The sequence below is a fragment of the Neovison vison genome, chromosome 4 (assembly GCF_020171115.1).
Source record: "Neovison vison isolate M4711 chromosome 4, ASM_NN_V1, whole genome shotgun sequence".
Taxonomy (NCBI): domain Eukaryota; kingdom Metazoa; phylum Chordata; class Mammalia; order Carnivora; family Mustelidae; genus Neogale; species Neogale vison.
This window is the reverse complement of record NC_058094.1, coordinates 2,928,518-2,941,612: the sequence shown is the minus strand read 5'-3', so window position 1 is coordinate 2,941,612 and position 13,095 is coordinate 2,928,518. Positions and strand designations below refer to the sequence as shown.

Sequence of the window (13,095 nt, the reverse complement as noted above, 5' to 3'; positions counted from 1 at the left end):
AAGGAGGAGAAAACCTGACCATCCCTGACCGTGTCGCGTTTACTCCTTAGCCAAGAAGACAGAAAGCAAGCAAGAACGACGGGGAACAGTCTTCCCAGTTATGTGCCGTGCAAGGCCCGGAGACGAGGCTCGGGGAGGAGATCAGGGCGGACGCCAGGGCGCACGCGGTCCTCGCGGACACGGCTGAGAGGTCAGTCAGGCGCAGACCGGAGAGGCCAGGAGGAGCAGGCCACGCAGGCAAGGAGGGGCAAGCTCAGGTACAGACGGCCTGACCGGGAAGAGCTCGGCTGTCTGAGGTGCTCCCGAGTCAGAAGGGCCACATGAGTGATGAGCCAGAGGCCACCGGCCCGAAGCGCGAGACGCTGGGAGCAGTCACATCAGGGGAGGCCTGGCAGGCCACGCGAAGGGTCTGCAGTTTTATCCAGTAAGACGCCACCAGGGCTGAAAGGAGAGTAGCGCGGCCTTCTTGCTTTGGTAAACGCACTCGGGCGGCCTCGCGAAGGACGAAGAGGGAGGAAACGGGGAGCTCGGACAGGAAGCAACTCCCACGGCCCAGCGGGAGACGAAGGTCGCACGGTGCAGAGTGGATGTGGCCGGGAGGGCGAGGAGCTGCAGGCTTGTTCTGAAGACGCAACTGTAAGGGCACGAAGACGGGCCCATTCCATGAGGCAGAAAGTGTCCAAGAGGCATCCCGGGTCTGTGGCCTGAGCGAATAAGGGCGCGGAGGTCCGGCACGCTTACTAAGACAAGGAGGACTTGGGGAGGGACAGATTTCAGGGGCAACAGTGACGAGACCGCTCCCTGGTCGACGAGCGTCGGACGTTTAGGAAAGATACAAACGTAGATGCCAGGAGGCGGCTGAGCACCGCAGTCTGAGCACAGAAGTGAAGACAGGCCGTGCACAGAACCACCCGGACGGAGGCAGAGCGAGCGGGAGTTAAAAATACTGATGCAGAAAAAGCATGACCCAGCACACAAGTGAACGGTGAGTGGTATACTCCATCTCTATCCACTACTGAAAGATCCAGAAAAAACCCTGACCGCACACTTAGCCCTAATGAGCGCAGCCCTCCCAGCATCTGAGCGCGAAGCAGACACGGCACATGCTAATGTCACCAACGGACCTTCCGAGCAGGGCTTTCTGCATTCGGTGACCTTGCGACCAAATACTGCACCGCAACATCTAGCTTTACCTCGATGCTCGGGATTAAAGCCACCGCTAAGCCTAGGAAGTCACGATATAGTTGAACACATGTTACAACAAAGTCGGATTAAGTATGTGAAAACACTGTATTCTGTGGAGTGACCTAATGCGGTTTCCTTTATCACAGAGGTCCACTGAACTGTATCACAGAGACAGCCACAGATTGTCTTAGGATACCGTGAAGGTTTCAGTTCAAAGTATACAAATATAGCTCTGTTCCATTATTTTTAGCCTGTTCTACTAAGTATTTTGTGTCTTCTTAAATTGGGACACTGCCGTTTTTGAGGTTAATGTGACTGATAAAATCAAATGTGAGGTTTCGAATATCTAACTGAAAAGAGAGATTTACAGTCTTTGGACTTGAGCATTTTATTTTGTCTTTATCTAAAAGTGGTAACTTTTAAACTTGAAAATAACCATTTCAGCCAATTCCTACACACCAACATCTTTGCCTTTATAGAACCTAGGGTTTCCTGCCTTCCTGGCCTGGTACAGAGAAGTGTGCTGAGAAGCTGGCACACAGGGTGCCCCCGGGGGAGGCGGTGTACTCAGCCCTGGGAGGGGGACAGGGTGACAAGCTCCTTATGTCATCAGAAACCTCCTCTTGCACATCCAGAAGCAAGACCACTTATAGAGGGGACGGCCTGCTCCAGCCCTACAAACGCAGTGATTCTAAGCCTGATGCTGCCCTACCTCCCCCCCTTCCACACGTGCGCTTCTGCTCTCCTACCTGACCCTGACCTCGATCAAAATGGCATCCCAGTTAAAAAGGCCTCTACTCACTCGCTCTGCCAGTCAGCAAACGTAATGGGAAAACAAGCTGCTTCCATCAGTTGCTTTGGGACGAGCAAAAACACCTCAGTCTCGTGTCCTCTGATGCCCATATTTCTAGAGTCACCCTGAATTTCTTAAAAACCCAGCAGTCGGTTATTTAATACGCCACTGCTACTCGATTCATATATTGAGTCTAGGCCAGACTTAGTGGAATCAGAGCCTTATTGGCAAGGATCAGTGCTGACAGAGGGCTGTCACACGGAGGTGGCAGTGTGCATATGGGTCCCAACAAGGCTGGGAGAGACCAAAACCTTCCACAAGCACAGCAGAGAACGCTCTGCCCGGGGTGTTCGCTACTGGTCACGCTCAGTGATACTGCGGTCACGCTCTCACCTCAGTTACAGGCTTTAAAAGTTCCCATACCCACCATCCTTTAAAACTCAATGGTGTGAACTTAACTCAGCGAAATCTTTAATTTATGCCTAGTTAGGTGGTAAAGTGACAGGTGCTTTGTTCAGAGAGCATCCTGCTGAAAGAGTTCTAACACCTCAGGCTTTAGAAATGTCTAAAAGGGGCACTGGCTTGGTGGGCGACTTTCTTAATCTCGGAGTTGTGAGTCTGAGCCCCACGCTGGATGCAGAGATTACCTAAAAAGAAAGGAAGGAAGGGAAGGAAGGAGAAATGTTTAAAAGCCTAGACGAGAGTGACTAGATGATGCTGACAGCCTGGGAAGCGAGAAGCAATCTAACAGTGAAACTGTTTTCGGGTGCAAGCACCACCACATCCTGGAGTTTTAAGCTGGGGGCGCTGGGTGGCTCAGTGGGTTAAGCCTCTGCCTTCAGCTCGGGTCATGATCTCAGGGTCCTGGGATCCAGCCCCGCATCGGGCTCTCTGCTCAGCAGGGAGCCTGCTTCCCTTCCTCTCTCTGCCTGCCTCTCTGCCTACTTGTGATCTCTGCCTGTCAAATAAATAAATAAAATCTTTTTAAAAAAATTTGTATTTAATTCTTTATTATGGACTTCATCCCCCAGGAGTAACATTCACTAGTATTTTAAGCAGATAAAATATCTGGTCTTATTCATACATGGATTACACAGCATTTCTAACTTCTAAACATGCTTCCCAAATACTGTCTTGAATGTTACAGCGAAAACGCTGTATTTTATTATTTATATTTTTATACAAATAAAAAAACCTAACAGTATTAAATTGGAAAATACTTATTCACAGTATTACTGACCCTTAGTGATAAACCCACCTTAAATAATATGGAGTTTCAAATTAAATACACAATCTTTACCGTGAGTAAAGAAAACCAATTTTTGAGTGAAATAAGAAAAATCGCACTGCTCTTTTCCCCACCAGTCCTATTTAAGCTCAAACCAGTCTCTTCAGTCTTTAAAAACTTCCACATCACAGAACGGATATGGGTGCCTTAATTAAAAACACACAAAATAAAACTATCAGAGACACAGAAAAGATAACTTACTTAAAATGCAGTTCCATGAAAGTACTTTTATTTACTTTTCTAAAAGCTACCTAGTTGGTTTTTTGCCAAGAGCTGTAAACCTATACCACATCAATTTCCATTTTTCCTTAAATTTAATTATAAATCTATTTGAAATAAAGTCTGAAAAACTCTTATCCACCTTTTTAGTACAAAAGCATGAATCTGAATAAAATTTAAACCAAAGAGATTTTTAAGTTACGTATACCTTTCGCCCAACAAATTGGGAATGGACTACAGCCGCTCTTCTCCATACAGACGGCACCTGCTGGTCTCAGGGCCGCTCGGCCCGCCAGTTCCAGCCACATAAACTCAGGCCTCTCAAGATCAGCCCAGGCGTCCGCGCACCAAGTCCCCGTTCACCGCTCCCACAGCGTTCCTTCGATCCACAGCCACACTAAGTTTCCCCTGTGTGCTCCTTTTCTCAGAGCTTGAAGCAAAATTTGGGAGGTGCTCCTTCTGTAATATTTTCCAGCAGCTTGAAGAATGCCTCTCAGTTACAGAATCTTCTCCTGCTTCCGCAATCTGAAACACAGACCATCCTGGCTAGATTGAGCTCCTGAGCAGAATGAAACCAGCTAGTAATGTGACCCCAAGGGCCAGTGCTCCTAGATTCATTCAGGGAAGGGGAGAGGGAGGGAGGGAGGAGAAAAAGAAGGCCAATAGCCAGCGGCTGATTAATATGCTAATCCCACCAGGCTGCTCCACTCGTCGGGCAGACCTCTGCTCCCAAACCCAACAGGCGATTCTGAAACTGAGTAAGCTGCAAATCAGGTCTGCCCCAGATCGCGTCTGTCTGTAGACGGCTCCTCCAACAATTCCTGTTTTCAAAGTCATGCCTCTGGCCTTTCACCAGCTTAATTCTGACCTTAAGACTTATGATAATTGCCATGATGAAAAATGAGTAATACTGGGGGGGGGGGATCTTGATCAACATTAAAAACAAATCTATAAAGACTATGTCTATAGGAACCCAGATATTTCCAAGGTACAGATATTTTCAGATTGATAGTTTCAAAGTTAATTTATAAAGGTTCTTAAAAAAACAGATAAAAACAAGAATTTGAAGTTACGAGATTCTTTTAAAACTAGCTAAGAAAATACCAAGGAATCCAAAATACCTGATTCCTTCATTTCAGAACATGAGTGAGTACTACACTCATGCTCCTAAAAAAGAGGGCAGAAAAAACTCGAATAATCTGTACTAGTAACTTTTTTCAAAAAAGGTAAAGCTACATATACTCACACTTTTTCCACTCAAACTGAGAGGCAGTCTCGGGAGTCTCTGAAATGTAGTTCATTAAACACAACACACTCTGGCAGTAAGACAGCCTGTTGTCAGAGCACACACGATGCACATGCAAGACACACGGTTCAGCTCTTCCCTTACGTGGGTAATTCTGTTTGTAGCAAATCCCATTAACGAAGAAAAACCGAGTCCTCTACTTAACTGTAAACACGACTAAGACTTTACGAATTCACGAACTTGTGAAAACAAGAGCTGAAAAAGGCTAGGGGAACAAGAGGCCTATCTGTGTCCAGTGACGCCCAGGACGGCTAGTTTCCGTTCTGACACACTACTCTCGATGACGGCTTTGTCTCCAGGCCTTACATTCAGCCTCCTAAGAGCAGTCGGAGCTCAAATAACTGAGATGCCCCCAGTGAAAACACACCATTCACCAGAGTGAACTCTGACCCCAGGCGACACTGGGAAGCAGAGGGGCCCCAGAAAAACACAAGTGAGTGAGCTAGGAAAGAACCAGAAGAAACAAGCAGACAGATCACCATTGCCGAGGACACTGGGGACACGAAGGCCTGCTCTCCTCACAGGAGGAGGCCAAGCACACTCCATGAGCAAGTCTGCTACCCGGCCCAGGCCCCTGGGAACGGCCTGGGGTTGAACCTGAACCACCAAGCCACAGACACAGCAACAGCACAAGCAAACCCCGAGTCTCTCTTGGAACTAAGGACTCGAGTTACAACATAGAAGCTACCTTTACTAGTTGCCAACAGTATTTTACTCACCAATTTTCACATCTTCTAAGCAAAATCAGTGCCGTCACAGCTTGGAAAGATGAGTTAAAGAGGGAGTCAGACAGCTTGGAAGAGACCCAGCCCCGCCGAGCCCCCGCGTCGCCCCAGAAGCCAGAGGTCTTCACGTGCGCACACCCGGAACGGGTTTCTGGACGGAGTGCCCCCGCGCCACCTGCACAGCAGGGAGAGGGGCCGGAGCCAGGAAGTGGCGGTGGAGGCGGGAGCCCCCACAGCAGGAGAGGAGGGGACAAGAGGACAGACGCGGGAGCGCTGCAGGTGAGGGAGAGACGCCAAGTCTCTGGCTGCAGAGTGACGGGGGCGGGGGGTGGACAGCACCACGGCCGCTTCCTCACCCACCTGCCGCCCGCCAAGCTGATCTACATTCATCTCCGTGTCCAAACCGCAGCCCCTCCTGTGCCGAGGCCTGAGGGTACACAAGATGACAGGATCCAAGGAGCAAAGACCCCTCCAGGCCGCCTAGCAGAGCCCGGCCAGAAGCAGCGGCCTGGAAGAGCGGAGAAGAGGACGGGGCTCGGCCCCGAAGGGGAAGCTGCTGCGCGCCCGGGCGCCCCCAGAGAAGAGCGGCGCGTCGCTCCCGACACAAGCGCGACCACGTGGGCAGCAAGGACGAGCGCGCTCGGGCGGTGGGGCCCGGCCTGTGGCCAGAGGGCTGAGCCACAACACAAGGACGAGTCCCTCAGTGACAGCATCACTCCTGCTTTCTTCCCGCTCAACAGGAAAGCCCGATTATGCTCTTAGACCCCCGATCCAGTGACGTCCCGGGGAGAGGAGGAAAGGCTAGCGGTGCCGGGAGGGAGACGGGGGGGAGGGGGCGCAGTCCGGCGACACGCTCTCAGCAAGAGACTCCACAGGCGAAGGGAAAGGCCCGTCGTTCCTTAAGAAGCTCTGTAGCTTCTTTAAGAAACTCTTCATCGTATCAGTAGAGTTAAAAGCAACTCTGGGAAGTCCTACCTGATAGGTAAACTCTTCAGTCAAATTTACAGACAGAACGATGGGCTCCGACCCCACTCCGCAGTCATTCTGGACTCCTGGGAGTCTCTCTCCTCAAAGCAATCCATCAGCAAAACCCAATATCCTTGCCTTTACAATAAATCCAGCCCGCATACGTGCCCCCATGTCACTGGCATCCAGGCTGTCTGTGGCCGTGGCCCAGCGGGCCGCGGCAATGGGTCCGGCCACCGCCCTACACTCTCTTCCGCACCCGCAGCCACATCAACCCCTCGCGAAGCCCATCTCACTCCGCTGCTGAAACTCACCAGCGCTTCCCAGTTCTGCCCACAGCGGGGCTGACTACACACTCAGCAGGGTCCGCAAGGCCATGACCTACACCCTCCATCTCACCCCGGCCTGGCCCCGTTTCCTGGGCTCCGACGCACCGAGCTCCCTGCCGTCCTCTGCCCACACCAGGAGTGTGCCCACCTTTAGACTGCCTGTCCCATGCCCTCCCCCTGCTTCGGCCCACATCACTGACGCCTGCTCCAATACCACGTGACCGACTGACACATGTGTTGTCTGATGCCCCCACTACACCCCGGTCTCCATGTTAGGAAAGAATCTGGTGTGTTCTGCACATACGGCCTTTTGGGCCTTATTACTGAAGTGGTCAGTAAGAGGCACAGGCCACACTGTGCACATCTGTCACCTCCAGGTCACAAGGAGATGGCAGGGGGAGTCTCTCTTCTCTTTTAGAGGCCGTGGCCACAGCGAGGCATCTAGATGCTCTTGGTGTCAGGACGTGCACGAAGCTCAGGACGGCGTGGCCTGCCTCGACGCCGGCACCGCTCCACCTGCGAGACCGCTCGCGGCTCAGGGGCTTCGTGAGTACGCACTGAGTGAGTGAGTAAGTGAAAGAAAAACTGACCCAGAATCCAGGAAACCACGTGGACCACCTCTCCCCATCCGCCGTCAGAGACACATCCCAGACGGCAGCGTTCTGCTACTCCCGGGAGAATTTCCGCGGCCAACTTCCACACAACGTAAATGACAATGCTGTGTGAGATGAGACAGAAACCCAGCAAACACGGTGATGAGCCAGATCAGGAAGCAGAAAAGGGACCTCCAGGACCCTCCGTATATGTGCAGTTCTGCCCAACACAGCTCCCCTACAGAAACCGGCCTCAGGCGAGAAAGTCCCTGGAAGAACTATTCAGAGAAAAAGTTGCTTCTCTCTCTCAAGTAAATAAAATCTTAAAGGGGGGAAGGAGCACCTGGGTAGCCCAGTGGGTTTTAAGCCTCTGCCCTCAGCTCAGGTCATGATCCCAGGGTCCTGGAATGGAGCCCCATGTGGGGCTCACTTCTCAGCAGGGATCCTGTTTCTTCCCCTCCCTCTGTCCCCCCAACCCCGTGCTTGCTCTCTCTCTCTCTCTCAAAGAAATAAATAAAGATCCTTAAAAAAAGAAAAAAGAAGCTGTTTATAAATGAGTCTCATGTTTCTCATGTAGTTACATGGTTTTATTTGTTGGCTTTACTAAGACTTGAGGGCAGTACTTCTTGGAAGAGCAAAGCCCCAGTAAATGCTTTCAAGTCAGCTAATGGGAGGAATGTGAGAGAAAACTGTAATTCATATCATATCTACAGAATTCAAAATTTACCTTTCTTCTCTGTTTGCATTAATCAAGATTTATAGATTCAAGTGAAATCAACACCATTACACCATGAAAGCTCCGACGAGCAGCTGACCACCACAACACGCCCTCACTTCCAAAGCCGGGCATCACATCCTGAACTTAATTCTGTAAGACTCACAGAATCATCACTTCTTTGTCATTGTGCCTCGCTATTTCCACCACAAGACAGAAATAACTTTTCTGAAAATTTAATCTATCAACAAAAATTAAGACTTGTTAAGGACTAAAGAAGTTTAGTCGTAAGGAAGGATATAATCACGTTCTGAAGACACAGAGGTAACAGGTCTCAAAATACAACATACTCCAAAAGGTGCCGGTATTACTCGCTGTCCTTGCAGTTTCCCACAACTACCACACGACCTCCCTTCTCCTGCGCAGAAGGAACTCTGGGGAAGCTGAGGGAGGCACTAGATTTCACTGGAAGACACAAAGGACCCCAGCTCTATCTGTGAGACAAGGAAAGACTCATTTCACCATCCTGAACCTCATCTGTCACCCGTACAAGGACAACGGCAATACCTAACGTGAGCGGTGACTCTGCGCCTGTCATCAAGTGGCGGAACGGCAGCACGAACAACACCGAAAACACAATGTCGCCGACACGACGTGGATGCCGCTGCAGGCCATGCTCACGCGGCGCCAGGCCCTGTCCTAAATACTTCAAGCACAGGGACTCGGGTATTAATAACCAGCTCCGTGAGGGGGCCTCTACCACCACCACCACCCCCCCACCGTGTGAGAGATGACGAACAGAAAGAAGCGCAGGGCACTGAGTGACCTGTCTGAGGCCACAGACCTCCTGCGGGGCGGGGCGGGATGTCACACTGGGGCAGTCAGGCTCCACTGCGCGCTCCCTCACTCCCCCGCTGCAGGAATTCACCAACAACCAGCAAGTTCACGAGCCACACGGGACACGCGGACATACCGAGGAAACGGGAAATGAAGCAACATATCTGATGCCACAGCTAAGTGGTCACTGGAAGAGCTGGCACCAGCACAGGGACACCTGTCAGGGCACAAACTCAAGCCACCACCTGTAATGACACCACCTCTGGAGGCTGCAAAGGCCTGCAGAGAAGCAGGGAACGGGCCTCACTCGGCGCATAAAGGATGAGTGAATCACAGCAGGAACAGGAGACGACAGGCCACTCTCACCCCCACACGACACTCCCATTCGCCCAATCCGGCGGCTCCCGCGACCGTCCTGCGCAGTCTGCAATCCTGCCCCCGGCTGCAGATCAAGCCACCGCGGGACATGCTGGACATGAGGCTGGGGCCGGGGAGACGCAGCACAAGCACCAGGAAACAAGCACAGCAAGGAGCGGAGCAACGCGAGGCATGTCAGAGAGAAGGGAAACCGCAGCTCTGGGGAGGCAGAAAATTCTGAAGTCATTATCAACTTCGACAATACCCAACTAGAGTATTTTCCCAGATGCGAAGGGCCACCTCCGTGTGTTTTGCCACAGAGGAGATGAAAGCTAAATTCTAGGTTTAGACACTGGTGGGAGGTTACTTGCCACCAAATTAAAAAGAAAATAAAGGCCCGAGACCTCAAAGAAGATGCCACTTGAGTTTTTCAAATATACTAGCAGAGGCCTGACAACACAGAACAGCTCCAGAAACTTACCCAAACTGTCAACCTAACTGCAAGTGTCATAAAACAGAGGGGTGCTCCTGGCTTATACTGACCAAATAACACACAGTAAAAGACAGTCAAGTCATGCTTTACCTGAGCGTTGCCACCACCGAGTAAACTCTGCAGCTTCTGCTCCGGCGGCCTGCACATTCGCGGCCGACTCACGGCGCCACTTGTCGCCACAGCTGACTTGACGCGGTCAGCGCATTCCACCCACAGTGTGGCCACTTGCCTGACCGAGCACACAGCAGGGTGCCCTGTGAGGACTGTGGCCGAGAAAACCTCGGTGGCTCGTGGGCAGTCGGGTGTGCGGGGACACCCACAGCCACACAGGAAGGCCCGTGGGTGCCAGGGACCCTGCAGGCGAGCAGGTCCCATCTCCCACCTACGCTGCCCGTTTTCAGGAAGGATCAGGAGCATCGTCGGGGTCCGGTCCTCCCCCAGCCGTATCCTACAGACAGCCCCGAAGGAGGTGGGGTTCCTCTTCTCGAACACAGATACACAGTGGTGAGTTTTCTGGTCAAAGGCCCTCCTCCATGTTTTTTGTTTCTCACTCTGGTATCAACAGATACTCTTCTCACTTAGCAAGAAATTTAGAGTCATTTTTCCAATTCTCCCTAAAACTTTTTTTTTTAAGATTTTATTTATTTATTTGACAGTAGATGGAGAGGCAGGCAGAGAGAGAGAGAGAGAGAGAGAGAGAGAGGGAAGCAGGCTCCCTGCTGAGCAGAGACTCTAAAACTTTTTATCATTAAAAAATGTTAAAACTGGAGTGCCTGGGTGGCTCAGTGGTTAGGCCACTGCCCTCGGCTCAGGTCGATTCTGGAGTCCCGGGATCGAGTCCCGCATCGGGCTCCCAGCTCCATGTGGAGTCTGCTTCTCCCTCTGACCTTCTCCCCTCTCATGCTCTCCCTCTCTCTCTCAAATATATTTTAAAAAAAAATTCTTAAAAAAAAAAAAAAAGTTAAAACTAACCTCACACCTATCAGGATAATTACTGTATTTTTTTTTTTAATGGGAAATGGGAAATAGCACATGTTGGCCAGGACATGGAGAAGCTGGAACCCTTGTGCACCACGGGTGGGAACGTAAAATGTTGTGACCCAAGGTGCCATCACGTCAGAAAACAAAGGGGACGGAGCTTCAGATGTGCAAGACAAACAGTGTTGACATCTGGTTCCCAACAACGTGAATATACGTCCGACCACCAAACGGTACTTAAAAATGGTTAAGATGATAAATTATGCTATGTGTTTTTTGTTTACCACAAAAATATGTTTTTTAAAGAAGGGAGTGTCTCTCGTTTATTTTACAAAACGTGGCAGATATAATTATGTCTACTTTTGTAGATGAGGGGAAAAGCCTTGAAATGTCAGGAACATGCCCAAAGGGCAAGAGGCAGACCAACCACCACCGGTCCCCGGGCGAGGACGGGAAACCAGCCCAGCACCACAAGGGAGCTCCACGAGGCTCCACGAGGAGGACAAGCTGACTCCTAACAAACTCCGGGAGAACTACCAACACATCGTGAGGACTGGAGTCTGGAGGCCAGCAGGGGTGGCTCTCACCCCATCACTCCTCCCCCACTGCGGGCCCAACAGGAAGGGGCACCCTGAAGGTGGTTACTACCGGAGGAAGGGACGCTTCCTCTTCCCTCCCCGCGCGCTCCCCTTTCCTCTGTGAAAGAGCAGTCCCTCCTTTGTTCTGCCTACAGCCACCCTAGCTTGCTTGCCTGGGTTTGCAATTCTTGGCTATTCCAGAATAAACCCATTTTCACTGGTAAAATGAATGGCAGTTTTATTTTTAAGGTTAACAACACTACTTTCAAGAAAAAGGGAGCTGAGGCTCACGGTTAAGATCAGACTTCGTAAAATCAAGTTCAAGCTCAAACTGACTCATCTTCCCATCACCTTCAACCGAAAAGTCCGATGTTGTCCACTCAGCCTACTGCTAAGTACTCCCTGAATCCCCACGTGGCAACATACTAGACAGATGACTCTGGGCACTTATTAAAAAATCTCCTCTGTTGGTTTTCTCATCAGTCAAACAAAGTCAAGAACAGCTGTAATGAGAACCAAGTATTATAAGCGGGAAGGGCTTTGAGAGTGCTGTAAGCCAGCGTGTCGTCTGCATCTTCCCTGTCAGTGCGGTGAATTTCGCACCAGGGGTCTGAAAACACCACCAGCCCAGTCCTGGCCCCTCCAGAGTTCAGAGCCCACCAGAAGACAAGCACGTCGGTCACTGCACCCACAGACCCAGCTTCCAGCAGACTGTGTAAGAAACCTCCAGTAATCCCCTGTAAAAGTTTAAGGCAGTTTGAGGCTTAAATGAGTCATGGGTTTATTTACAAAACTGAAAAACTAGGAACGGCCTATGTGTCAGTAGAAGAGAAATGAGTAAATGAAGTTTGGAAAAAGGTATTTGGTGAAAATTTTTCATTGATACTGGAAAATACTCTTTAATGAAAAAAGTTCACATAGTAGAAAAGAAAACTGCAACTCCCAGTCCTAAAATGCAAAAATTCTCAAGATATATACTATTATTTTTTTGAGAGAGCGAGAGTGCCTGCAAGCTGGGAGCTGGGGGACAGCGAGAGAGACAATCCCACACAGGCTCCTTGCCCAGAGCAGAGCCCTACACAGGGCTCAATCTCACGACCCTGAGATCACGACCCAAGCCAAAACCCAGAGTCAGACGCTCGACTGACTGAGCCCCCAGGCACCCAAAGGTACATATTTTAAGTAATAAAAAAGGTAGAGAAGAGTATGTAGACTGTGGTATTTCATATGCGCTTCCTGGCACGTGCTCAGGTCGCTCACAGACGTTTACAAAATTACGAACAAAAGATAAAAACATCAGTTGTCTATGTTTTCACCTTAAGAAATAAGGAAAATAAAAGCCAAAACTCCAAGTAGAAATAAAGACAGAGTAAGGGGCATGCTACACACGAGCACGCAAGGGGAAGGAAAAATGAGTGATGCTGATCCTTATCTCTATTTGAAATTTTGGTAGCTTGTTCAGCACGGGTTTTTTTGCATTCATGTGCAAAAAGAAAGAAAAAACACTGCATCGAGCTATTACTTATCTTGATTACTGAGGTTTTTCGCTGGCTCCACCAAAGCCTCACCAAAATCCTGGTTCCTCCCCACATTTCACTCTCTCCCAGCGGCTCCGTCTACCTCAACTCCAAGTCTCCCCACGCCCAGGCCTTATCACCTAAGGGGTTTGTAAAACTAGAAACATTTCTGCCCACAGCATGTTAAATACAATCAGTCGATTTTTAAAGTGAGGA

The 13,095-nt window shown here is 50.2% G+C and overlaps 1 protein-coding gene across 15 annotated transcripts in view; it reads right to left on the bottom strand.

The window, feature by feature from the left end:
• The window catches only part of PTK2 (protein tyrosine kinase 2), a 245,677-nt gene that overhangs the window by 187,060 nt on the left and 45,522 nt on the right, over positions 1-13,095 (bottom strand). For 11 of the 15 annotated variants that reach the window (XM_044244887.1, XM_044244870.1, XM_044244873.1 and 8 more), the window contains one exon: positions 3,694-4,010. The exons of the other annotated variants lie outside the window; for them this stretch is intronic. In XM_044244887.1, coding sequence (XP_044100822.1) covers positions 3,694-3,793 — 100 coding nt within the window. In that variant the 5' untranslated portion in view covers positions 3,794-4,010. The remainder of the gene's footprint in view (positions 1-3,693; positions 4,011-13,095) is intronic. 15 annotated transcript variants of the gene reach the window in all.